The 27,745-nt window shown below is 42.7% G+C and overlaps 1 protein-coding gene across 1 annotated transcript in view; it reads left to right on the forward strand.

The window, feature by feature from the left end:
* The window catches only part of DSG2 (desmoglein 2), a 110,771-nt gene that overhangs the window by 69,382 nt on the left and 13,644 nt on the right, over positions 1-27,745 (forward strand). Inside the window, exons 4-11 of the mRNA XM_029591174.1 lie at positions 7,291-7,452; positions 7,619-7,763; positions 15,793-15,959; positions 17,897-18,031; positions 18,491-18,676; positions 22,429-22,709; positions 23,199-23,341; positions 26,738-26,965. Coding sequence (XP_029447034.1) covers positions 7,291-7,452; positions 7,619-7,763; positions 15,793-15,959; positions 17,897-18,031; positions 18,491-18,676; positions 22,429-22,709; positions 23,199-23,341; positions 26,738-26,965 — 1,447 coding nt within the window. The remainder of the gene's footprint in view (positions 1-7,290; positions 7,453-7,618; positions 7,764-15,792; positions 15,960-17,896; positions 18,032-18,490; positions 18,677-22,428; positions 22,710-23,198; positions 23,342-26,737; positions 26,966-27,745) is intronic.

Genomic DNA, 27,745 nt, shown 5'->3' on the forward strand with positions numbered 1-27,745 from the left:
GCAGCAATTGCAGCTGTGAGTCTGTTGGGATAGTTGTCTGCCAACTTTTCATACCTAGATTTGTCAATATTAGACCATTCTTCTTTACAAAACTGTTCAGGCTCTGTCAGGTCCCTTGGGGAGTGAGAATGGACGGCAATCTTCAAGTCATGCCACACATTTTCAATTGGATTCAGGTTGTTTTTTTTCTATACTTAGGGCTGTTGTCATGCTGAAAGGTGAGCTTCCAATCCCAATTTCAGCTTTCTTGCAGTCTGTAGAAGGCAGTAGGTTTACTCACGGTCTGCTGTGTATTTTTCTTCATTCATTGTCCCTTCTATCCTGGCAAGTGCCCTAGTCCTTGCAAGTGAATCCCCCATAAAATGATGCTGTCATCACAATGCTTCTCAGTATGGATAGTCGGAGCTCCCAGTTTCATGTGGCAGTTCTTTCAAAATTCGGTGACATATTTGCATAATTTTGCATAATGATTCACACTTCTGAATATGCAAAAGTCAATTTTTATTGAAAACATTTGTTGTTAAACTATATACAAATACAGTATTTACTAAGTAGAAAAATCAGCAGTTTATCAAGTCAAGACATGCTACAAACCTAACTAAAATTTTTTGTTTTGAATTGAAATTGTGCAGTCATCCTTTTTATATATTCCTGAGTCCACCTTTTTCTGAGTACATATAAGCTTATGTATGCTAAAAATGACCTTTAAAATCAACAGTTTGTCATGCTGTTAATTATACAGGAAACTGTGTGCGTGTATTGAACACATGGTAACAGACACAAAATGAGGATAAATTAACATAAGTTTGAAACTTGTTGGGTTCCATATTAAGTGCTACAATCCAAGAAAGAGATCTAGGCGTCATAGTGGATAACACATTGAAATTGTCTGTTCAGTGTGCTGCGGCAGTCAAAAAAAGCAAACAATGTTGGGAATTATTAGAAAGGGAATGGTGAATAAAACGGAAAATATCATAATGCCTCTGTATCGCTCCATGGTGAGACCACACCTTGAATACTGTGTACAATTCTGGTCACCGCATCTCAAAAAAGATATAATTGCGATGGAGAAGGTACAGAGAAGGGCTACCAAAATAAGGGGAATGGAACAGCTCCCCTATGAGGAAAGACTAAAGAGGTTAGGATTTTTCAGCTTGGAGAAGAGACGGCTAAGGGGGGATATGATAGAGATGTTAAAAATCATGAGAGGTCTAGAACTGGTAGATGTGAATCTGTTATTTACTCTTTCGGATAATAGGAAGACTAGGGGGCACTCCATGAAGTTAGCATGGGGCACATTTAAAACTAATCGGAGAAAGTTCTTTTTTACTCAATGCACAATTAAACTCTGGAATTTGTTGCCAGAGGATGTGATTAGTGCAGTTAGTGTAGCTGTGTTTAAAAAAGGATTGGATAAGTTCTTGGAGGAGAAGTCCATTACCTGCTATTAAGTTAACTTAGAGAATAGCCACTGCCATTAGCAATTAGGGATGTGAATCGTTTTAGGACGATTAAAATTATCGTCCGATAATTTTAATATCGTCTTAAACCGTTATGGAACACAATACAATAGAGATTCTAACGATTTATCGTTATAAATCGTTAGAATCGTGAGCCGGCACACTAAAACCCCCTAAAACCCACCCCCGACCCTTTAAATTAAATCCCCCACCCTCCCGAACCCCCCCCCCAAATGACTTAAATAACCTGGGGGTCCAGCGGCGGTCCGGAACGGCAGCGGTCCGGAACGGGCTCCTGCTACTGAATCTTGTTGTCTTCAGCCGGCGCCATTTTCCAAAATGGCGCCGAAAAATGGCGGCGGCCATAGACGAACACGATTGGACGGCAGGAGGTCCTTCCGGACCCCCGCTGGACTTTTGGCAAGTCTTGTGGGGGTCAGGAGGCCCCCCCCAAGCTGGCCAAAAGTTCCTGGAGGTCCAGCAGGGGTCAGGGAGCGATTTCCCGCCGCGAATCGTTTTCCGTACGGAAAATGGCGCCAGCAGGAGATCGACTGCCGGCCATACGCGTATGGCCGGCGCCATTTTCCGTACAGAAAACGATTTGCGGCGGGAAATCGCTCCCTGACCCCCGCTGGACCTCCAGGAACTTTTGGCCAGCTTGGGGGGGGCCTCCTGACCCCCACAAGACTTGCCAAAAGTCCAGGGGGGGTCCGGAAGGACCTCCTGCTGTCCAATCGTGTTCGTCTATGGCCGCCGCCATTTTTCGGCGCCATTTTGGAAAATGGCGCCGGCTGAAGACAACAAGATTCAGTAGCAGGAGCCCGTTCCGGACCGCCGCTGGACCCCCAGGTTATTTAAGTCATTGGGGGTGGGGGATTTAATTTAAAGGGTCGGGGGTGGGTTTTAGGGGGTTTTAATGTGCCGGTTTTGCGATTTTACAATTTTTCGATTTTTCACGATTTTTCACGATATTTTACCCCCCCAAACGGCAACAATACGATTCCCTCCCCCTCCCAGCCGAAATCGATCGTTAAGACGATCGAGGACACGATTCACATCTCTATTAGCAATGGTAACATGGAATAGACTGACATCATAGTATATGAGATGGCGAATACTAGCAGTGACATCAGCCTGCTAGTATTCTCCATCTCCAGCAGATGGTGGATGTGCATCTCTCTACTGGTATTGCTTTGATTTGAAAAAGGAGAAATAAGGAAAATGTGCCTGTGCCTGTGGTGATAACAAAAGGTCCCTCCCCCAGTTGGGAATTCCTGAGGTGATTTCTGTGGTCCCTCAGATGAGTTCCTTGGACCAGTGGATGGTTTTTCAGCCGGTGTGGACATAGCTGTTAAGCAGCTGAAAGGTAGCAGGTGCAGGAAGCCAAGCACGACTGTGACAGCAAATATCCTCTGTCTCCCACAGCTGGAGATAGTCTCTGTACTCAGCCAGGTAAGGCTTCGCTCAGGTATTTTTTTGAAAAAAGACAGAGGAGGAGGATTACTAGTGTTGGGCTTCCTCCTTCCTCCGATCTCCATGCTCGACGTGCCATTCTGACATTTGCTATGCTCCATGGGAAGTCAAGGGACGTGGGCAGCCTGGCGGGTTGAGCAGCCTCTGTCAGCTAGGTCCCTCTCTGTTGTTTTTTTGCTGTGCACTGCGTAGTGGTCCTTAACAGCATTTTGTGCGCTTTCTTTAGGCTTCCCTCTACAGTATTGTCTATTCGGTGTGTGTGTCTAGCTATGCATCCAAGTTGTGTATCCAGTTTTTGGACAGTTAGGCAGACCTAGTAGACTTACCTTGGATGCACAACAGTGCCTTAACTGACCTTCCGCTTATCTGTACATACAAGTTCAGCATTGCTGTGCGCTTAAGTTATTTGCGGCACCTATCACTAGGGACGCCTAGGCATTGGGATGGCTAGGTGTGAGACGCCGAATTTTTGGGACGAACTAAAAAAATAAATATAAAAGCAGCTAGACGCATGCCTCCAACCACCGCTCGGCATGCTGCCAGGCTAATGGCGTATCTATCTAAGAAACCTAAGCTTCTTTCTCTTTGTACTGCCTGCCATATACGGACATCGCAACCAGAAGTGCCCGCTGCCTTGTGCCAGTGCTGTTTGGAGGCTTATGGAGAATTATCTTCAGCCAGTTGTAGGTCTGGGTAAAGAAGTTTCAGGTGGGGCGCCTGATTTTGGAATTCCCCTAACTGATTCTTCAGCAGGGGAAGGCAGCTCAGTGAGTACGCCTCAGGTACCTTCTGGTCTGGATACTTCTACATTTTCGTTCAGTTTGTCTGAGTCATCACCCCTGAAAACCATCTCTGGAACTGGTATCTCCCCAACATCCTCATTAGTAAACACGGAGGCAAAGAATTCATTTAGTCTTTCTGCAATGGCCTTATCTTCCCTAAGAGTCCCTTTAACCCCTCTGTCATCTAATGGTCCAACTGACTCCCTCACAGGTTTCTTGCTTTGGATATATTTTTAAAAGTTTTTATTATGAGTTTTTGCCTCTATGGCCAACTTCATTTCAAATTCTCTCTTCACCTGTCTTATCAATGTTTTACACTTACCTTGACAATGCTTATGTTTTATCCTATTTTCTTCAGATGGATCCTTCCAACTTTTGAAGGATGTTTTTTTGGCTAAAATAGCCTCTTTCACCTCACCTTTTAACCATGACGTTAATCGTTTTGCCTTCCTTCCACCTTTCTTAAAGCGCGGATTACATATGGACTGCGCCTCTAGGATTGTATTTTTAAACAATGTCCAAGCCTGTTGAACACTTTTAACCTTTGCAGCTGCACCTTTCGGTTTTTTTCTAACTATTTTCCTCATTTTATCAAAGCTTCCCTTTTTAAAATTGTGTTAGAGCTGCAGATTTACTTATTGTCCCCCTTCCAGTTATTAGTTTAAATTTGATCATGTTATGATCACTGTTGCCAAGTTACTTCTTTAACCAAATCCTACGTTCCACTAAGAATTAAGGGGTAGATTTTCAGACGAGCGCGAACAGCCTACTTTTGTTTGCGCTCCAGGCGCAAACAAAAGTACGCTGGATTTTAGTAGATACGCGCGTAGTCGCGTGTATCGGCTAAAATCCTGGATCGGCGCGCGCAAGGCTATCGATTTCGTATAGCCTGCGAGCGCCGAGCCGCGCAGCCTACCCCCGTTCCCTCCTAGGCCGCTCCGAAATCGGAGCGGCCTAGAAGGGAACTTTCCTTTGCCCTCCCCTCACCTTCCCCTCCCTTCCCCTACCTAACCCACCCGCCCGGCCCTGTCTAAACCCCCATCCTACCTTTGTCGGGGGATTTACGCCTCCCAGAGGGAGGCGTAAATCCCCGCGCGCCAGCGGGCCTCCTGCGCGCCGGGCCGCGACCTGGGGGCGGGTACGGAGGGTGCGGCCACGCCCCCGGGCCGTAGCCACGCCCCCGAACCCGCCCCCAAAACTCTGCCGACACGCCCCCGCAACGCCACGCGCTCCGGCCCCGCCCCCCGACACGCCTCCCGACACGCCCACTCCGAAAACCCCGGGACTTACGCGAGTCCCGGGGCTCTGCGCGCGCCGGGAGGCCTATGTAAAATAGGCTTCCCGGCGCGCAGGGCCCTGCTCGCGTAAATCCGCCCGGTTTTGGGCGGATTTACGCGAGCAGGGCTCTGAAAATCCGCCCCTAAGTCTAAAATAGCTCCCTCTCTTGTGGGTTCCTGAACCAATTGCTCCATGAAGCATGGGCTGAACTATATCTCCATATGATCTCAGCTTCACATATAGCAGGAAAAGATAATGTAAAAGCAGCCTTTCTAAGCCAGGAAAGTCTGGACCCAGGAGACTGGGCACTATCAAAAGAGGCGTTTCAGCTGATTCTGAATCTCTGGGGTCTTCCATTTCTAGACCTGCTGGCAACTTCTTGCAATGTGAAATTTCCACGATTCTTCAGTTGAAGGGGATCGATGCATTGGTGTGGGAGTTGCTGGAAGACAAGTTGCAGTATGTCTTTCCTCCATGGCCCATGTTGGGCAGATTAGTCCGAAGGATCAAGTGTCACACAGGGATGGTGCTCTTGGTTGCTCCAGATTGACCCAGGAGACTGTGGTATAAGGATCTGCAGCAGCTCCTGGTGGAATCTCCCCTTCGGCTTCCAGCACACAGGGATCTGTTGCAGCAGGGTCCTATTCTTCAGGAAGATCCGAATCTATGTTGTCTTACAGTATGACCCTTGAAAGGACTTGCTTGCTGAAATGTGGATACTCTGCAGCACTGTCCTCCTCCTTGCTACGAGCTAGGAAGTTCTTCACCTCCTTTGTCTATGTGCAGGTTTAGCGAGTTTGTGGCCCGTTGTGAGGTTCGAGGTACTCTTCCTTGTTCAGTCAATATCCAGCTCATTTTGGAATTTTTGCAGGATGGCTTGAATAAAGGCTTGGCACTTAATTCCTTAAAGGTACAAGCAGTGGCTGTCGCCTGCTTCAGAGATCAGGTGAATGCGGATCCTTGTCGGCTCATCCAGAAAAGAAGTGAAACATCTTTGTCTTCCTTTGTGGTTTCCGATGCCCTTATGGAGTCTTAATTTGGTTTTGGATTTCTTAGTGGGTCCTACGTTTAGACCAATGTTTAACCTGACCTTGCGGTTACCTACCTTGAAAATGGTGTCTCTTTGTGGCAATTTGTTCTGTGCGGAGAGTTTGAGCTGCAGGCCTTGTCTTTCCAGGAGCTATTCCTCCGGGTGACTCCAGAGTTGGTACAGCTGCGTACTGTTTCTTCCTTTCTACCGAAGGTGGTCACTGACTTTCTCTTGAATCAGTCCATCTCCCTGCTGTCTCTGGACAGAGAAAGATAAGGAGAGACATTATTGTCCGGTATCTGGAGGTTACTAAGTCTTTTTGGAAGACAGATTGCCTGTTTGTCTTTCACTGTGGTACTAGGCAGGGAGAGCCAGCCTTGCAGGCTACCCATGGCTTGTTGGATTAAGGAGGTAGTCACGGCTGCATACATTGGTGGGAAGCCGTTACTTAATCAGGTCAGGGCTCAGGCAGTGTCATGGGCAGAAGTGACACTTGTTGTCTTCCGTCGACATTTGCCAGGCTGTGACGTGGTCCTCGTTACACACGATTTCCAGATATTATCAGCTGGATGTGCAAGCCCAGGAGGATGCAGCCTTTGCAAGTGCAGTTTTGACTGGACCGCGGGCAGCCTCCTGCCCTATTCGGGAGTAGCTTGGGTACATCCCACTTGTTCTGGATTCATCTGACTGGACGCTAAGAAATGAGAAATTGCTATTTACCTAATTTCCTTTTCTTTAAGACAATCAGATGAATCCAGCTTCCCTCCCTTAGCTGCCGAATGGTTGTATTATGCTCCTTCTCCATGGCTACGTCTTAGAGGGATTACTGGTAAGTGCTTGTCCAGTCCCTAGACTATTGTTAATATATTCTGGTCTGAGCTAAGTGTTGGCTGAGTATTGAAATGGTTATCTGTTTAATCAAGTTTTGTTAGTCTGTCCACAGTTGCTTTTGAAGAGAATACTGGCAGGCAGCTATCACTGCAGGAGTATGTATACTGAGACGTCCGTTTGCTCCATCTCCATCTGCTGGTAGGGGTACATAACCCACTTGTTTTGGATTCATCTGACTGTCCTAAAGAAAAGGAAATTATCAGGTAAACAGTAACTTCTCAATATTCTCTCTCATAGCTGGTGTTAAATGCAGATTTTGTTTTAAGATTACAATAATTTTAACTAAGAAAATCTGATTATAAACCAAAATGTTGCTGTTTTAATGCTGTTTTTTTTAAAACTGTTTTCCCCTTTTCTGTGCATATTTTCTTTTCAGATACAATCTGATATTCATTTGGATGTATCCAAACAAATTACCTATAAAATCACTGGTCAAGGGGTAACAGAACCACCGTATGGTTTGTTTGTAATTAATTCAAGAACTGGAGATCTGAACATAACGGGAATAGTAGACAGAGAAGAAATACAAATGCTTCACGTAAGTTAAATCTGTTAATCTACTATATTTTTTTTCTTATGAAACTTCTGTCATTTTTCATTTATTTTCGGTACCGTTTTGCTTAAATAAGGGTAAGAATGATTAGCAATTTTACATACTGTGGACATTTTTAACATGTATGTTGTGATGCTTTACTCTATTTCAGCTGAGAGGTTATGCTTTGGATCAGGATGGAAACAATGTGGAACCTCCAATAGATCTTCGAGTTAAAGTTATAGATATAAATGATAATAGTCCAGTGTGCACTCAAGACTTTTTTACTGGCAGTGTTGAAGAGATGAGCCCACAAAGTAAGATGCTACTTTACTTTACTTTATCATAGTAAATTAGGTGCCCTACTTGGTATGGTGTTTGTTTTTTGTTTTTTTAAGTAAACTTCAATTATGTGGAAAACACTATCATTTTTGGTGTGTGCATATTACCTCACCAGAGTTGTCCAGACCATGGTGTGGAGCAACAGTGAAACATGCTAATAAACTCCAAGATTTATTGGTCATTCTTATTTTTAAAAAATGTAATCTTTTTTTTCTCTCATTCTTTCTTTAATAAGAAAAAGTGGTACTATCAGGTGTTTGCTCTTTTCTACACATTTAGCATGGTACAATTTACACCCCAGTTCACAGATAAAGTAACTTTTTTTTTTTTTTTAAGGTTCTAATAACAGTAAATTTAGGTTTGCTATCAACAAACAAGCATGAGTTAACAATTATTTGTGGGTGATGGCATCAGCCGGTTGAGGATCCAGCTCTTGCTGCTCAGTAAAGACTTTACTACATATGCTCACTGCCTCATGAGCCCCTCAATCTTTCTTTGAATTACTGCACAGATGTGTAGCCAGCCTTTCTCGAAGTTTTTCCGACTTCTAGCTTTGTGCTATGTTGCCTCATTGCTGCTTTTATTTTGCTGCTGTCTTGGCAGCCCCTTAAACTGAATTTTACTATTCTTTAAAAAGAATTTTTTTTCGAAAACGAGTATAGAAAAGGCCAAGAAGTCTATATTCAAAGCATCAAGGCCTAAATCTGTGGTTGCTGGACCATGGCTCCTTCAATTGCTTCAGCTATGATTGGATGTCCCTAGAGTGCAGAAATACCATGCCTGGAAAATGGAGGATCTTAAGATGCTGGAAAGTAGAACCCCCAAGTCTGTGTCAAGCTGTATACCAGAGTCTCTGCTTGTTTAGAAGTGATGTATAGTCAGGCTTTTAGTGCAGGAAGTTGAAGCAAGAATTCTCCTCATCTTGATCCTGCAAGCACGGAAAGAGTTCTCTTCCCCCGTGTTGCTGGTTTCCAGATCTGTCTCAGGTCAGGTTGGATCGAGCATGTCATGGAACGCAACAGCACTGGGCCGGGCACCGAGAAGTGCACTAAAATGACACAAGGCACCCCCTTTGAGGCCATCCCTATTTGAGCCAAAGAAAAAATCTGTGCAGTCAGTTGTAGGGCTGTGGTGGAATGTTTCCTTCCTCATTGCTGAGGAGGGAGGATAACTATTCCCACCAGTTTTTTTCATGGCGCAGAAGATTCCCATGGTGCTGACTCACTCACGTACAAGGACCTGGAGCTGACCAGGTGTCGTCTATGTCCTCAGCGCAGAGCTCCCATTCAAAGACCCGGTGCAGCACAACAAGGTGCCATCAGTTGTATCCACGAGGAGCACTTTACTTAAATCCAAGAGTCTTGCCACTGAGATTGGGGCACAGCAAGAGGCTCAGCCTGCCCCATCCATGTATTAGATGGGAAGTGACAACAAAACTGCTATGAAGCATCTCTGAGCTGGCCACTTCTGCAGCAGAGACAGCTGCCATGGTGCAGAGTTCTTCAATGGCCTTGCAAATGGCCCATAGTGAGGATAAATCAATCTGGATTTTAGAAGATGTCTTTCCTCAAACTTTAGTGCAGAAGGCTCCCCAGCCTGTGGAGGCACAGCTGTCGGAGCCAGTAAAGAATTTATTTGCTGCTTTTAACCCCTTAGACCAGAGAGGGAAGGTGAAAACTCTTCTGTCCAAGGTGAAGGAAATTTTCCTGCATAGTGAGGTTGCCCAGAGTCCTGCGCCAGTTCGTACCTCTCCACCAGAGCTTCCGGAGTTGGGAATAAGACCTTGCCATAGGATGGAGTCTCCTCATCCAGTGGAGTCTCCTCACAATTCATAAAGGGATTAAGTGGATGTTGTTCATTCTGAGTTCATACCGGATGTTTCTCTCTCAGAATAGTGGAAGATTCCTTAGTTGCCTTTCTATTTGGGATCATATTTTAGTGTTCCCTTATGGTCTGAGGAGGAGGAAGATTCTTCAGGAATCCCATCAGACCCTAATCCAGACTTTCCCCAATATATTTGTCCTCCAAAGGATCTCTGCTACTCCGAGTTCTTGAATAATCTGGCCAAGGCACTATCCATCAGTGTCAGGAAGGAAAAGGACCTGAGAATAGATGTCTTTGGTCTTCTGCAGTTCCTACAACTGTCAGAGCATCCTACAGCTGTCTATGAGCTCCTTCAGGTCCTCCAAATAAGGATGTGGCAGACACTGACAATGTGCCCGCAGGTGGCCAAAACCCAGGTCTAAAATGCAGGGTCCAAGCTTCCCTGGGTTTTGGGGTCCTCTAGCTGCCGGACTACTCAATATTAGTGGAGTTGGTGTTGAAACATGCTAAGTGCACCCATGACCACTCCAGTATTTCTCCTGGAAAGAACCCAAAGTTATTGGACATATTTGGGGCAGAGAGGAAAGGTTTTCTAGGGTCTATGCTGAGTACCTGGGATCACATGAATGCATGCAAAAGCTAAAGCCTCTAACAGATTCGACAGACCCATTGTAGGCAGACTTCCGCTGGTGGGGAGGAATGTGAAAAATAGCTCATCCGTTCCACTTACAAAACCTTTGCTTACCACAGCCAGTACTTCAGCCACTTCTATAGGAGCCCAACAGCTTGCATGGAATCAGTCAGCAAGCCTCTGAGAGGATATGAATAAAAGTCTTGCAGATGTGCCCTGTGCCAGAGGAAACTTTTTCAGGGACAAAGTTCAAGAGATGTTTGTGATACCTTGGCCTTGCTCTTATGTCCTGCTGTCCGGAGTGTCCTGGAATGTCTCAGTGCTCAAATAGAGAACTTTGAAGAGGAGAATAAGTTCTTCACGTAGACAGAAAATCTAAAAGTTCTTCAAATAGACTACTACCTAAAGCTACTATGCCCAAAGTTTTTAGAAAACAGGGCCGAGATTTGCCTAGTTCTCAAAGATTGTAAGATGGTAAGTTCCCCGCTGCTCTATCAGCACCAAAATCGATGGCACCATTGACATCTGATAAACAGAATATAAATATTTTAAATAAACAAACTAGCAGTTCTAAACAGATTACAAGATACATAAAACATCTCAGTAATATACATCACAAAGCATTTAAGTGTCCATATCTAAAGTTAAGTATATCTTTCCACGGCGATAAAGACATTATCCGAGATAAGGATGGTCCAAAAAAACAAAGCTGAAGTCTGTCAAGCATAGCCACAGATGTGGAAAAAAACATAAGACCGTTGCCTCGGAAAGTAAAATATGTATTACAATTAATCCAAACTAAAAGTGAGACTGCCCAACTCTGGCCAAGTTTCATCTTATTGGCTGTTTATTTAAAATAATTATTCTGCTTATACAAACCAGCTGTTCCAAAGAGATTACAAGATACATCAGTAATATACATCACAAAATACAAAAAATTCAACTTTTAAGAAAAAGCTTCTGAAAAGACATCTGGAGCTCCAATCGCAGGCCATTCCAAAGGATGGGTCCTTTAACCATAAAGACCATATTTCTGGTCTCTTAAAGAAGTACCTTTTTTTTTTTTTTTTTTTTTTTTAAACAGGAATTACTAGAAGTTGCTTTACCTGAGATCAGAGATTTTGATATTTAAGGTGCCATCCATACAGAAACACTGCCAAGATTCCATCAATGCTGAGGTCTGGGGTACCATCAACTTTCAGCACCAATATGTCTGAACTGTACTTCCTGGCATTAGAAATCATCCACGCTCCAGAGCTATCTATTCTATCTGCATTGGTGCAGAATTTTTCAGTGTAGATAACCTTAGATACAGAAATATTTCTTTGGCATGGAAAATCCTCTTCAGTATCCTTATTACCAATTCTAGTTCTGGAATCTGATGCTTTTTCTGTGGCACATCAGTCAACTTCATTGGAATAGTGCCCTTCTGTGCAAAAAGTGTGGTTAGACTTTGTCCTCAGCTAGATGAAGCACTTTTTCTAGCTAATTCTCCATCTCTAACACAATCTCTTCTAGAGAAGAACATAAGAATATGCCATACTGGGTCAGACCAAGGGTCCATCAAGCCCAGCATCCTGTTTCCAACAGTGGCCAATCCAGGCCATAAGAACCTGGCAAGTACCCAAAAACTAAGTCTATTCCATGTAACCATTGCTAATGGCAGTGGCTATTCTCTAAGTGAACTTAATAGCAGGTAATGGACTTCTCCTCCAAGAACTTATCCAATCCTTTTTTAAACACAGCTATACTAACTGCACTAACCACATCCTCTGGCAACAAATTCCAGAGTTTAATTGTGCGTTGAGTGAAAAAGAACTTTCTCCGATTAGTTTTAAATGTGCCCCATGCTAACTTCATGGAGTGCCCCCTAGTCTTTCTATTATCCAAAAGAGTAAATAACCTCTTCACATCTACCTGTTCTAGACCTCTCATGATTTTAAACACCTCTATCATATCCCCCCTCAGCCGTCCCTTCTCCAAGCTTAAAAATCCTAACCTCTTTAGTCTTTCCTCATAGGGGAGTTGTTCCATTCCCCTTATCATTTTGGTAGCCCTTCTCTGTACTTTCTCCATCGCAATTATATCTTTTTTGAGATGCGGCGACCAGAATTGTACACAGTATTCAAATTGCGGATGAGGAGATGTGGGAATGGAGGAAGAAAGGAATAAATTCTTGATGGTAAGAAGAGCAGTTAAGGATATTTGGAGCAATTAGTGAGCAGATTTGGCAGTGTACTTGTATCATATCTATGCAAAAATGCTGGCTCTCAGCTAGACCAGCATACAACAAATATATATTCTAAATACAGCAGAGTAATTGGTATTTCTTGCCTGCTGAGAATGGTTTGGGACATGGTACTGACACATACACAACACAAAAATAAGCAGATAAGGTGATGCTACCTACTTACAGGTTAATTTTAAAAGGAATGCACGTGCACCCATAAATGTGTATCTGGGCGCGAGCAGAGACAAGTAATTTGAAGACGTGCATGCAAGTACGTATGTAGCATTTAAAATACACACACACACACACACACACACCCCCGGCACATATTTTTGTTAGGGCTTTAGCAGCTTTTACACACATAAAAATCAGTTTTTCAAAGTAGTCCACCAGTTTGCCCAGTTCATATCGAGGTCTTCAAGACCCCTCTGGTTCTTCATCCTGAAAGCCCCCTGCTTGACCCCAAACCTTCACTATGTGCTAAAAGCCCTAAAACTCAAGATCTCCAGACTTGCTCCTCATAAAGTTATGCAGTTAACAAGCAGACGTGTGCCATGGTCAGCCTTTTTAAAATACGGACTTATGCATGTAAGTCTTGGCCCTGCCCTGGAGCACCCATTCCCGCCCCTTTTCCACTTCCTTATTCTTGACACGTACACAGGTATGTACGCGCGTACTTTGCACCTTCGTAAAGTCAGTGTTGCTCGTGCATGGCCCGCATACGCATATATGTGGGCATTTTTGCGCGAGCTGCGCTTTTAAAATCTACGACTTATGTGCCAATATGTGTTCCGGAGTAGGACCTAAAGTGATGCTATGGATAAGGGAGAGTTCTGCACAGCAACAAAAAGATGGCGCCGGCCGTCCATTGCTCCAACTATGTGACAGGGGCCAGCCAATGGCACGGATACCCTGTCACATGCTAAGGTCAAAGGGCCATCGGCACCATTTTGTTTACTGGCAGTCGACGGCCCGAGAGTGGGAGAATGCTCCCGGGACCCCCACTGGACCCCCAGGTACTTAAAAATTTGGGGGGGGATTGGAGGGGTCCGGAGGGTGGGGGGATACTAAAGAATTAATTTTAAAGGGTCAGGCTGTGTTTTTTGTGTTACTTTTAAGTGACCTTTCTTCCTGCCCCCCCCCCCCCCCATAATAAGAGAACCCACTAAATTAATCGTGGGGTTTCCTATCGCTATCGGGGACCCCCCGATATCTGACGAGATTGAAAATATCGGACGATATTTTCAATCGTCAGATAAACGATTCACATCCCTACACTATAGTGCTTAAAGAGACCCATTCAAATGCTCTAGCATCCAATGTCTTTGCCATTCTTTGTGTTTTGCCCTTCTTCATCTCATCTCAAAAACTATCATGAAGTTAAGGAAGGGCAAAGGAACAATGATTCTAAATGCACCTTTTTAGCCCTGCCAAGTCCAATTTCCATGGCTGCAGAGATTAGCAATAGCTCTGCCTTACATGTCTGTATGTTTCCAGCATTGCTATCAGAGCAATGGGTTACATCTTCATCCAATCCTTCCATCATTAGCTCTGCCACTATGGATGTTGAAAGTAGTCTAGTTCAGTCTGTGCCTTTTTCCACTGAAATAAGAGAAGTAATGTGAACAGCAAGAAAACTGAGACATTAATATAACTTCAAGTAGAAGAGATTTGTTGTTTAGTGTTCTGGTCAGAGACTAAGACCTATTCAGTTCTACATCACTGTCTTCTTTGCCTTTTCAATTAATTAATTAATTTAGACATTTTATATACTGTCGTTCCATATCAAGATCACAGCAGTTTACAAAATAACATTCATAATTTAACACACACAGAGTGAAATGCTCCAATACAAATTAATCTGCTAGCTAAAAACATATAACAGCTAATACATCATAGTAATCAGCACATTGTAATTCATATTTCGTTGCTTCTGTCCTACTTCTAGTCCAAAAAGCTGCTGTCATTCTTAGTATTGAAATTACCTCGCTCTTTTGTCAAAATTGTATTCCTCATGTTTCAAATTAAAGCCTCGTCCTTCTTGATACAGTCGTTATCTTACACTCTATTGATTTTAAGTAAGATTATATGCATTTCTAAACAGCCATGTTTTTAGCTCACATTTAAAACTCTCTCTGTCTGTTATCAGATGTAACATCTCAGGTAGTGAATTCCAAAGTTTTGAAATCATATTGAGTCAGACTGCATTTAAGTGCTGTAGTAGCTTACCCACCACCATTGTGAAGGCCAACTAATTTCTCAGCATCTTGTCATTGTCAAATGTATTAAAGGTCTCTCTACTCTTTATCCTCCAGCTAAAGGTATTTCAATGCAGTAGGATCTCAGTCTAGTACTGGCAGCATCGATCTAGTCATATGAAATTTTTGCTATAATAGATCTCAGGTTTTTATCCTGAAGTTTTATTCCTAACAGTATGTAGAATAAGAGAATTTCAAGTTTCAGTGATTCAAGAACCTCTTACTTAAATTTTTCAAGAATGGTACTAAGAACTAGCCTTAAAAGTTTTGCCAAAAGTTGTATTTCATATTTCATTTCGATCAATCTATTGTTCTACCAGCCTTCTTTCCAAAACCCTCATGCAGATAAGCTGAGCAAACTCTTCTGATGCTAAATGTAGGGGAGGGCATTATTGTTTTACTTACAACTAAATCTTTCATCGATAAACCAGAAAAGGCTTTTCAGTGAAGAAACATTATCTACATGGTTTTCAGACTGTATTCCATTTTGCTGTACAAAATCAGGAAAGCATCTTTCTACCAAAGTTAAAGCCCATCAGGTTAGGACATCAGCATCAGTAGCTCATCTTTGTTCCACTTTAGTTCAAGACATTTGCATAGCAGCTACTTCGTCCTCCATACATACTTTTCACAAAACACTATTGTCTAGAGGAAGACTGATGCAGAGATGGCCGTTTTTCGGTCAAGCACTATTGAGAGATCTGTTTAACTAAATGCTTCAATTGTTCTCAGTCTGCTTCTCGAGGGTCGCATTACATCTCCATTCAACAAATATACAAATAAGTACTGCAGCCTTCATCATGAGAATCCCCATTTATGAGGCTGGATTCATCCTGCTTGTCCACAGAGAAAGCAAAGGTGTTTACTTGTAACAGTTCTCTGTCAATAGTAGGACAAAATTCCTTATAAACATACATGGATTTGTGACGTATATTGCTATTGTATGTGACATATTTTATGATGTATTGCTGTTTGTTGTATTTTCATGTTTTGTGAACTGCTTTGGGTTGGTCCATTTCACAGTTTCTTATATTCCTAATGGTATGTGTTTTATTTTCCAGATACCGTGGTAATGAGGGTAAATGCTACAGATGCAGATGAGGAAGGTACTTTAAACACTAAACTTGCCTTCAGGATCCTTTCTCAAGACCCTGGACAGTCTCAACTATTTATGATTAATAAGGATACAGGTGAAATTCGCACAATGGTATCTTCCCTTGACAGAGAGGTATTAGAAACTTTTAGGTGTTACGTTTTGTTTCCCAACCACACACACACACATACACACACCCCTCTCAGTAGTTAACCATACCATTTGGGGCGAAGTGGTCAGGACTGAAGGTTGATCTTGTCTATAATTCCTGAACAAGAGGAAAAAGTAGACAGTTTAAAAAAAAAAAAAAAAAGTAACCTTTCCTATCTTTTGTTTCACTTTAAGATATTCATCCATAGTACATAGATGAGACAAGCTTGGGACTGGCAAAATATTCTTGTATTACCAATCAGTTTCTGGCAGCACAGGAACAATGTGTAATGTTGTTACTGAATGGCTTAAAAAAAGAAGTTAGAAAACGGGTAGAGTGGATAAGAAGGGGTAGAACTTTGGAGAAATGCAGGCTGTAGGTAAATGACTGCATAAGTCATTTACACAACTGCATAAGTCATTTACACAACATCGCACCTCTCAACCTAACATTCCAAATTCAATTACACACATCTATGAAACCAACCAGAAGCGCCTATCAGAACAGACTAATCACACAACCTGTGAAATCCGTTCTGAGGAAACGTGCATTATCCACAGCAGGCCCTTCACTTTGGAACTCGCTCCCTCCAGACCTTCGTTTAGAACCATGCCACTCTACATTTAAAGGGAAACTTAAGACTTGGCTTTTCAAACAAGCTTTCCCCTAGAGCCAAGAACACGAAGAAAAGTCTTTTCAAGCCCACAACGAGTTATTCAGATCTATTTTTTTCTTCCTTTGTTAATCAGAAATTTACACATGCTGACTTCAATGTAAAACTTATTACTTTGTTTTTGTTCAATGTAAAACTTCTTTTATTCTGTTCTATGTAAACCGCTATTTGTAGCGATAGTTACTGTTCTTTGTGAACCGGGGTGATATGTATATTATACAGGAACCTCCGGTATATAAATTAATTTAAATAAATTTAAATAAATAAGTTTCATGGTGCTGTTTTGCATAGCAGCGCAGTAGTAGTTTTCATGACCCCCTTCGACAGAAGCCAAAGGGGAGGAGGGATGGGAAGATGATTTTTCGGGTGACCAACAGAGGCATTGCTTCTGGTTTGGGAGGAAAAGGTGATTGATCTGGAGAGAGCTTTCTTCAGTCTGGCTGGAGAAAGGGGGGGCCTGGTGGACATTGCGGGCCATATTGGGCCTTGTTTCAGGCGCTGGAGGGCAACACAAGAACATAACTACACCACTGGTAAATATAGTTTTGTGTGTTTTGGGGTTTGTTTGGGGTTTTTTTTTGGGGGGGAGGGGTTGCATTACTGGCAAATTAGCACAAATTACATTACTTAATGTGATTTGCTTTAATACCATGTTAACATTAATGACCTTTGTATTTTTATTATGCTAGTCCATGTTAAGTACACAACTCCACATTAATGTTAATGCAGATTGCACAAGTGCATTAAGGATAACAGAATTATAGTGTAAGAAACCTTCATAGAATGAATTGTATTGCATTATTCAGGCTGTAAATATTTTAAGAAAATAGATGTTAAAGTACATTGTATCCTTTTATTGCATCTTTTCTCTGAAAAATGATGCCAGTGTTACCACAAAAACAGCAGAAAATTCATGTGGTGTCATTAGTCTGTGCTCATACCATTTTGATAATTTTTCTGAGCACCACCATTCCAAGTAGCAAGAACTCAAGACCATGCACAAACCTAAATTTCACACTTGAGAGCCTATGTATTAAACATTTTCCCCATAGACAGAAAATGGGGAATAAAGAGCCCTTTAATATAGGAACCAGGCCGATAAAGCCTTATGATAAGGATAGCTCAGTCTTATAGAAATAACTGGCTGGCTAACCTGGAAACACAAAGGTGTAGAAAATCATGTTTTATGTCCAAATAAGTTCTGAGTAGATTTTTTTTATTTAAAAAAAAAATCTTTATTTAAAATAGCAACAAGCTTTCTACACACTCAATGTGGAAGTGAAGGACAGAGGTGGAGATCAAACTGGAAGGACTGGGAAATGTGCTGTCCGTATCAACCTTTTGGATGTCAATGACAATATACCTGTGCTTGAAAAGGAAATGGTAAATTGAAATGCATATTACCTTCATAGTACATGCAATCTTTGCTCTGTAATACTGTTGTGAGCAACTTTTAAGTAGTACTAAAAAGTGCATGATTTGCAGAAGCTATGCAATTGCTTCTAAGTTCTTTACTGTTTTTAGCTATTATCTACTTAGTTATGTGCTTGTTTGTGGGAAGTTTTTTTTTTTTTCATTTTTTTTTTTCATTTAGATTTTACCAGGAACTAGTGGATTCATCTGAATTTATTCATTAGATCTAATATTTCTTTTGTACACTGCTTAGGACAACCTCTCATTGGGTGGGGAGGTTGTATGTAAATTGAAATAAATACCCTCCCCCCCCCTTGCAAAAATAGTTGAGCTACAGTATTGAATTAATATTCAACTCTGGATTCATAGTTAGGCATATCTGTATCTTTCTAGCCAACAGTATTTAAAGTCATGAATTTTCTTTTTTAGTATGAAGGAAGTGTTGACGAAAACGTAGCCAATGTGGAAATACTACGCATGAAAGCCTTTGACAATGATGAAGAGCACACTGATAACTGGCTGGCAAATTTCACAATTCTTTCTGGCAATGAAAATGGCTACTTCAAAATAGAAACAGATTCTGCAACCAATGAGGGAGTTTTGATGCTTGTGAAGGTGATTTCTTGCAATGTTTTTCCTTAGAAGGTGTTTAATAGAACATGGGTAAATAATGGATGAGCAACAGAAGCAGCATTATTTTCCATTACTGATCACAAGAAGAAATTAACTTAAACCAAAATATATCTAAATAATATTGATGGTCTGATTTGGGTTGGGGGTTTTTATTTTTCTTTTCTTTTCTTTTTTTAACAAAGTAAACTTGGTTTTGTAGCTTATTAACCGAGCAGCCTGGACACCTATGATTCTACCCCACCCAGCCTAGCTGGATTCTTCCAATTACACACACAAGGAAAACATGACACACAATTTGGATGAAATGGTCACAGCCATTAGAGTCCCTAACAGGGGAGTCTAATTTAGGTGCAGAGTCCTGTCAATAATGCCTACATATTGCCACTGGGCAGGTGACAATAACTCTTACTCTTTCTGTTTGGGAATGACTGCTAGTGGGGATAGCACCAGGTGCCCCAAAAGGGGTTCCGTGAAAGGGCTGGCAATGTATCCCAGCTTGAACCTCTTTGAGTTTCTCCTGGACAATGTCAGCCAGAAAGTGAGTTGAAGGGGCATCGACCACCTTAGCGAATTGCAGTTGTTCCCATGTAGGGAATAGAAAACCATCTCAGAAACCACTCAGAACAGTATTCACCCCTACTCTGTTGGGATATCGTGCCAACCAGGGAAGCATCACCTGCCCCTTTCCAGGGGTTGGCGAGAGATGATCCATATCCTTCCTTTACTTGTTTTGCGTACATTTATTTGCCAGGTGGGGTGTGCAGACATGCTTATATCTGCAATTAGCAGCGGAGCAGGCCCCCCAGTTGTATTTCCAGCAGGCGCCGCTTGGTCCTTGCATGCACTTGGCTTGCCCCCCAAATGCCTGCTCGCTGTGAAAGCGCTGCAAACTCGTTTTGGAGTCAAAAGCCTGTGACATAATTTTTGTGAGCTACAGACTGATATCCGGTCTTTCCCAAGATATGGACTTACTGGCCATTCTCTTGCAAAAGGCCTCGTCGTAATTGAGCCATGCGAATCCGCTGTATTCTTTATAAGCACCCAAAATAGTGTCCAAGTATGTGAACGGACTGCACTGCTGCGGGCTCTGCACTCGCCGCTACTGAAGCCATTCGCGCGAATGCTCTCTGTGGGCTTGGCTGTTTCCAGTTCTTTTCTCCTCTCCTGCTTAGTCTGGCCCCTCTTCCTATGCCCTTCCAACAACCAGAACACAGTGAAGTGCCTGTTCCTGATGCGATGTCTGAGGGTTTTGGGAACTGATTCCCAAAGTTCATGTTCCGTTTCTGGCAGCTTGGCGGGAGTCCCCAATAGTGTCCTCACCATCTGATCAACTTGCCCTAGATTAGGAACATGGGAGGAAGAGAGAGGTGAGCTGGAGGATCCACCACTTGAGGAAGGCAAAGATCGCCTGTGCCTTGCATGTTTGCACCTGTCCCTACCTCTGTGCTGTTTTCAAGAAACTTTATCTACGCTTTGCATGTCAGACTTACCCTGTTCCTTGATAGGCCGCGGTACCGGTGTAGGACTCATTTCCATCTGTTTCGGTGTCAAGGATCTGTGACCAACATCACTGGGATAGGACACGGCTGAGTGCTCTGTTAAGTATTGCTGCTGACTGCATGTGTTGCCATCTCCATCTTGCTGTTCACTGCCAGAAGGCGCTGCAGGCCGCACCCTGTGATCATGCCTGCATCTGTATCAGTCACGGTAGTGACTGCGTGCTCCAGATTCCTTACCACTATTTGAATATGGTGAGAAATCCCATTAGGGGTGCGATGGAAATCTAAATGAGTTGAGGGAGTAGCGTGGCCATTTTTCCCGCCCAGGCCGGGGGATCAACATCGAAAGACCTGTAACCCCAATAATGCAAGAAAGTGTCCGGATCCATGGGAGTGCCACTGGGTACAGCTTGTGCCATAGATCTGGACTTTCGTGGAAACACTCAGAAGGTGAGTGGGAAGCCGGCCAGGATGGGGATCTGTATCACAGCTCCTCCCTTCGTCTACGTGGCTGGCAGGATTTTGTGTACCTGTTTCCAGTACTATAATAGGGTGGATAGGTGGAATGGCTTCCGTCTGGAGAACCACCTGACCCTCAATTTCATCAGGAGCGGGCTGTGGCATTTCTGTGTTGTAGGTACAGACACAGCTGCTGCTAACCCCCAGCACTTTTCCTCTTTGGCCCCTTTGTCTTGCAGAATTGGCCGAATTACGTTTTCTGTTTGAAGTCTTTCTGACTTTTCCCCCACATTTAATAGACACCTTGTTAACCATTTTTACTCCTTGAGGCAGCCCAAGTGCCCTACCTCCTTCCCGTCTGCTTCTAGCTCCCCTTCGGTCAGAAACGCCAGTGAGCAGGAGTGCCATGGAGTTAGAACCTGAAGGTTCCGGACCTATGGACATCTTAAGGATGGCGGTGCCTAAAACCTCCATAGCGCACTGGGCTGGGCCTGCCGAGCCACAGCCGAGGAGATGGACCTCAAGGACTTCTGTCACAAACATTGGCAGTACCTCCTTACAGATAAGTGTGTGTCTGCTGATTCTTAACACATTGCAATGTTAAGATTTTTTTTTTTTAATGTATAGGAGCAAGGTCTCAGAACCGGAACAAATGCACAGCGGATGTGGTTGCAAACGCGGTAGGTGGCTCTAATATTTAGTCTGCTGGAACTCAACAGCCAAAAGTCCAAACGCTTAAAATCCCCCAAACGGAAAACTAAAGAAGTATTTATTCTTTTTTATTTTTATTTTTTTTAAATTAGCTAGAGTGAGAGTGCTATCAGCACTACTCGCCAGCAATCAGGTGGGTCGTGGACTATCTGCCAACAGGAAAGGAGCCGGCTTGGAGATCGAATCGGCTCTGCTACGGGACCGAAGAGGCTGAGCTGAGGAGAGCTGGTGGCTTTTAAATCTCCTGATGGCCGCCTCTCCCTCGATGGCAGTGTCTCACCCTCCTCCAAGCCAAACGGGTGGCCCGGCGTCGGGCGCCAGGTTATTCATTGGTCCTCCACATCTGTGCTGGGGGGGGCCGCCCATGAACATCTAGAAGCCTATTTTTATCGGTTTTGCCTGATGCAGAATGAAAGGAAAACTTCTGAGCCTCTGAAATCTGACATCACTAAGAAAACACACACCTTGCATTCAGTTTAACATGCTCTTTATTTCTGTGTGACGTAATCAAACAATGGTTGCAGTTGTTGAATCACAGCTTTTGTTTTATGGTGGGGCAAAAGCTTGGATCCTTTTTAGTCTTCTGTTGGGCTTCTATCTTGGTCCTCAGAAAAACCTTTTTAACAATGTTCATTTTCATTTGAGATTGTTATAGAAAATACCTTGCTCGCTTCTGTGTTTCCAGTTCAATTCGCTTTACTGCTATGTCCATTGATGAAGCTTTTCAACCTTGCTGGTCTTTACTGTTCATGAGCTCATAGTTAAACGATTATATAACTTGGAGAACCTTTAGAAGAATGCTGTACCTTTCCAGTTTCTATACAGTTTTATATATGACCATTTAACTATAGCTGTAACATTCAAACTGTTACTAGGTTTCCATTCCAGTTTTTGGGTGGAAATAGTTTTGATTTCAAAATATTTAGTTCTAAATAGCTCATTTTATGCTGCTATATTTGATAAACTTGAAGTACTTCAATTTCTTTTCTGAAACAAATGTAGGTCTTGAAATGCTACTTTCACAAGATCAGATTGATTCTTACTTTTTTTGTTTTGTTTTAATAGGAAGTGGATTATGAAGAAATGCAAAATCTTGAACTGAAGGTTGCTGTGTCTAATAAAGCAGCATATCACAGTTCTGTTAGCAGTGGTGGTAGCAGCAGCTCTATTGGAAAATTAGTTCCAGTCAAAGTAAAGGTGAAGAATGTACTGGAAGGTCCTGAGTTTAAGCCTAAAATAAAGCCGTTTTCTGTTAGTGAAAATAAGAAAACTACAGTGAAAAACCAGTTAATTGGATCATACCCAGCCTATAGTAGAGATACTGGCAAAATAGCAGACCATGTCAGGTAAGATATTAATATTTTCATAAATAAATTGATCTTTTATTTGCACAGTGCATAAAAGATTTTAAAAATTCTATTTTTCTTATTCGCTCTTCTGGGTTCCAGGAAAGTATAGCCATTCAGTAACTGATGGTACGTATGAATTTGCTTAAGAGTAGCTCTCACAACCTAATAAGATTCAATTCTGCACAGTTCCTAAAACACTGATGATGGTGGCACTTGTGATGATGGGGTGTTATGATAGATATCTTTCATTTATAAATAGACTGAGAGCAAGTGCCAACTTGCAGCCCTATTGTTCAGGAGGCATGCTCAAATTCTAAAAAATTTTTTCAGTAAGAATTTTTGTTTTAATATTTCTGAACAATAAATACTATTTTAAAAAAAAAAAACCCTGCCTCTTCCTCCCCCCCCCCCCACCCCCCACTTCTGTGTGATCAGACCAGGTTATTCAATTATGATTTTACTACCATATTTTTTGTCTTACAACAGGTATGCAAAAGAGTATGATCCGGATAATTGGTTCACCATTGATCCTACTACTGCTGAAATAAGACTTTCAAAAATACCTGATCGGGAGTCGATAAATGTAGTCAATGGCACTTATGTTGCAAAAATTCTGGCTATTAGTGAAGGTATTGAGGATTTCTGGGTTTTTTTTGTTTTGTTTTTTCTTTTGTTTGTTTTTTTTTTTTGTTGTACTTGTTTTTATGGTCTAACATCTGTCCCACCTTATGTTGCATAGTGCTGTACATTTTTCGACAGGCAGGGCTTAATTTGTAGACAAAAAGGAAGTGGAACTCTGGAGGGGGGTAGAAGGGCATGGGGGAGGAGACGGGTGTGAGTTATCTCCCACGCACTCTCTCTCTCTCAGAAGTATGTGAACACACACAGCAGAAGCAGTGGGGCTGATAGGCTGACCTCATGTCTCTTCACCCCTTCCCATCCTCTGACTTGGCCTTTCAACTATACCAGGAAATTGCACAAAAATGAAGGCAATGTGGCAGCTTTCGTTTCAGGGTAAGCAGCTCCATCTCTTTCTGCTCTGCTTTCTCTGGGGTCTGGAGGGCCAGAAATGAGCCTGCCATGATTGGCTCTGCTCAGTTTCTGCAGGGAGCTGGAACTGATTTACACCATCAGCTCCATTCTGTTTCCATGGGGGAGGCAGAACAATTTACCGTTGGGGGGGGGGGGGGGTCTGCCAGAAATTAAGCACTGGATAGCAGACACAAAAAGGAGTTGAATTAGCACAAGCTTGAAACTTGTGAGCCATGGTGTTCATCAAGGCCAGGGTTGAAGCCTTGATGACTGGCATTATTACTCATATTTTTATACTTGTGTTAATTCAACCTCGTTTTGTCTTTTTTTTTTTGCTCTGCAGCATCTGCTTCAGTATCACCCCTTCTCCTCCTGTTCCTAGTAGAAGAGGAAGTGGAGGGGAGAGGAACAACAGAAGGGGAGGGGCTGGGTTAGGGAGGTAGAGCCTGCTCTCTACTCCAGGCTCATTCTTTCCTCTTCTCTCTTGTGGCTGGAGCAGAATCCTCTTGCTGCTCTAAAAAGCAGTGGATCTGTGTTCCAGGCCATTCCTTTCATTGTCTCTGCTCCTTCAGGCATGTCCACTCCGGGATACTAAGATCTGCAACAAAGTGGGCATATTGAGGAACAGAGAATGAAAGATGATTTAAGAGAGCTTGGTTTGGCAGCTGGGATTTAATGCCAAGAAATGCAGAGTCATGCATTTAGGGAGCAGTAAATCAAAAAGAGCTGTATGAGATTGAGAGTGAAAGTCTAATGTGCATGGATTAGGAGAGGGATCTTGGGGTAGTAGTGTTTGATGATCTGAAGACAACGAAACAATGTGACAATGCCAGAGGGATTCTGGGCTGCATAGAAAGAAGAAAAACCAGCAGGAAAAGAGGTGATAATGCCCTTGTACAGGTCTTTGGTGAGGCCTCAGCTGGAGTAATGTGTTCGGTTCTGGAGACCTTATCTCAAAATAGATAGACAAGATGGAAGTGGTTCAGAGAGAGGCAACCAAAATTGTATAGGGTCTGCATCAAAAGCCATATGAGATGAGACTGAGGACCTGAATACGTATACCCTAGAGGAGAGGAGGTGCAGGGAAGATGTGATACAGACCTTCAAATACCTGAAAGGTATTAATGATGCACAAATAAGCTTTTTCTGCTGGAAAGGTTGTGATATGAAACTCCCGGGGGCATGGGATACTAGGAACCATTATCAGGAAATATTTCTTCCCAGAGGGGATGGTGAATGCATGGAATACCCTCCCAGAAGAGGTGGTGAAGATAAGAATGGTGATGGGATAAACACTGTGGATCCATTACAGGCTAGAAGTTGGAAATGAAAAAACAGGGTAATCTATGTTTAGGTGAAAAATTTACTATCACCCTTAACAGTAGGCAAGGGAATAAACTGCACAAAGCAGCAGTTAGCTATGCAAAAAACAACTTGCCAGGCAGACTGGGTGGACTTTTGGTCTTTATCTGCCATCATTTACTATGTTAAGCCCTGAGTACAAAGGTCTGTGACTCGGTAATACTAATAATCCATATTGCTCTGCACACACTCTTTATGTAACCCTGTCCCTGGATGCAGACTGCACACAGATAAAGGCCATAAAAGTATTTGTCTCTTCGGGGCTGGAACCACTCACCAGCTAACTCTGACTGTTCCTCTTTCCCCAGAGCTGGATCCCTTGTAGGTGGGGGGGGAATGCTTGAAATCCCAGTCAGACTGGGGAGGGCCCAGTCTGACCGGGGTGACTCTTATTTGTGTTCCCTAGGAGAGGTATACTTTTTCCCCACACAGTGGACGCTGTAGGTGCCATAAAGAATACACGAAAACCTTTTGTGTTGAATGTCCAAAATGAAAGCTTTAACCGATGGTAATCAGATGAAATGGTGGCACAGTTCAACTTAATTACTTTGGTTTCCATAGGTGACTATTACAGTTCTTTCTCCTGTCTCTGTACAAGGGTTTCTCTATCTTGGTCCAGAGGCAAAGGAAACCCTCACCATCCAGAGCTTGAATTAATGAGGTTCACAAGTGGGCAGGGATCTCCTTGGTGAATCAGAAAACCCCCTTCCAGCTGGTCAAAAGTTTCACACAGTCTCTGCGCAATATTCCCAATTATCTCTCTTCCCAGGGATGAAGACTTCAAGTTGGGGGTCCTGAAATGTAACTCAAATTTGTTTTTACTCACCCCTCCATCCCTTCAGATTTTACTCACAATATTAGAATCCCAAGTTGGAAAGAGGAATCCTAGAAAATGCAGCTCTTGATGTTCCTTCTCAGAGTAGGAAGCAGGGGCAGCAAAACTCTTCCTCCCAGATCTTCTAACCAAAAAAAATCTGAACACCAGACTCCTTGCAGTGAGTCACCACCACCTCCTCTGACCCCGTTGAGGCTTTGGAAGGGCAGGTCTTCCTAACCAGAGCGCAGCCCCAGACACAGGGTTTCCCCTCTCTCAAGGATCCTACCAAGAAAATAATCAAACCCGAAAAAATCAACCCAAGGGGAGAATCCCAACAAGTCAGCGATTGGACTGAAAAAGGAAGAATCCTTCCAACCCTGATCAGGATCCCCAGGCATGGTGTGCCTGACTCCTCTGGGCCTGAAAATTACAAAGCAGGAAAAGTTCCTCACTACCTCCTAACTTCCATTCTAAGTTTCACATTTTCAACCCAGAGCTCACTGTTTACGAGCTACTCTAGTTAACTCACGGGGCGGGGGCGGCCATTCCAGCCCCACAAAGGGAGGAGCTGAATTTGAATGGCTTGATGGTAATGTAACTTTAGGGTCTGTTACGTTTACAAAGTAATGGGGGTCCTCTAAAATCTTTGATTGTGGAAGTGTGCACAAGCTTTTGGGGTTTTGTGGGGTTTTTTTTTACAAAATGTTGTATTTCTTTAATTTTAAATAAAGCTTGATCCTTTAGTATTAAGTGCTGAATAAAACTAGAATTTATTAATGGATTGGAATCATATCACTTCTCTATCCTCTCTCAGACCTTCCAGGTCAAACTGCAACAGGTACCATTGCACTTAAGGTTGAAGATGCCAATGATAACTGTCCAACCATTGTGGAACCTATCCAAACTGTATGCGATGATACTAAATACATAAACGTTACTGCTGTGGATAAAGATGCCTTTCCAAATGGTGCTCCTTTCACATTTACTATTGTTGATGAGCCGCCAGGAACTGCAAAAAACTGGATAATTGGCCGTAAAGAGGGTAAGAGAATTAAATTATGTTCTTTCACATGCATGTTGTCATTTGGTTTCATGTCAACATACTGACATGCAGAAATCCGTGATATCAGTATTTGAAAACAAAAGTAGCTATAGAAATGTATTAGTTTGTATATCTCAAGCTGACCTTTTATAGAGAAAATAGTGATGCTCAGCTGAATTTTCAAAGGAGTTAGGCATGAAAATGTAACATACTATTGTAGCAATTGTCAAAAGCCATTTACCTGCATTAACTACAGTTAATGCGGGTAAATCCTAGGGACAATCCAGTGGCGTATATTCAAGCAATTTTCTAAAGCCAGCTTTAAGCCTGTAAATGCTTTTGAAAATCATACCCTTAGTCTTTACACTTTTTTTTTATTATAAACATCAAGGGAATGGTCTACAAGTGACTAAAAACCTTGCATTCCGATTGGCTGACATCTAACAGTTTTGTTTGCATCTTAAGGTCTTTATTTCACTGATGTGGACTTTCTAGAGTAAACATTGTTTGGCCATGATGGTGGTTTTCAAGAGTTTTTAAGTTGAAAAATAAAAATTGTTTCTAAATCAAAAGCACAGAGGGGAAAGCTTTATAGTAGTAGTAATAAATGCCAGAGTTTGAGTATTTCCTGTTAATGCCCTGGTGGAACAAGCTTTCAGTTTTGCCTCAAGGTCCTCTCACCAGGATTTTAAGCAATAAGTGAATGCCCTCACTCTTCTCCTGTGCTCGTTTCCCATTCATGTGGGGCATATAGTCCTAGCCACCCTACACCTGACCACC

The sequence above is a fragment of the Rhinatrema bivittatum genome, chromosome 2 (assembly GCF_901001135.1).
Source record: "Rhinatrema bivittatum chromosome 2, aRhiBiv1.1, whole genome shotgun sequence".
In the NCBI taxonomy this organism is placed as follows: domain Eukaryota; kingdom Metazoa; phylum Chordata; class Amphibia; order Gymnophiona; family Rhinatrematidae; genus Rhinatrema; species Rhinatrema bivittatum.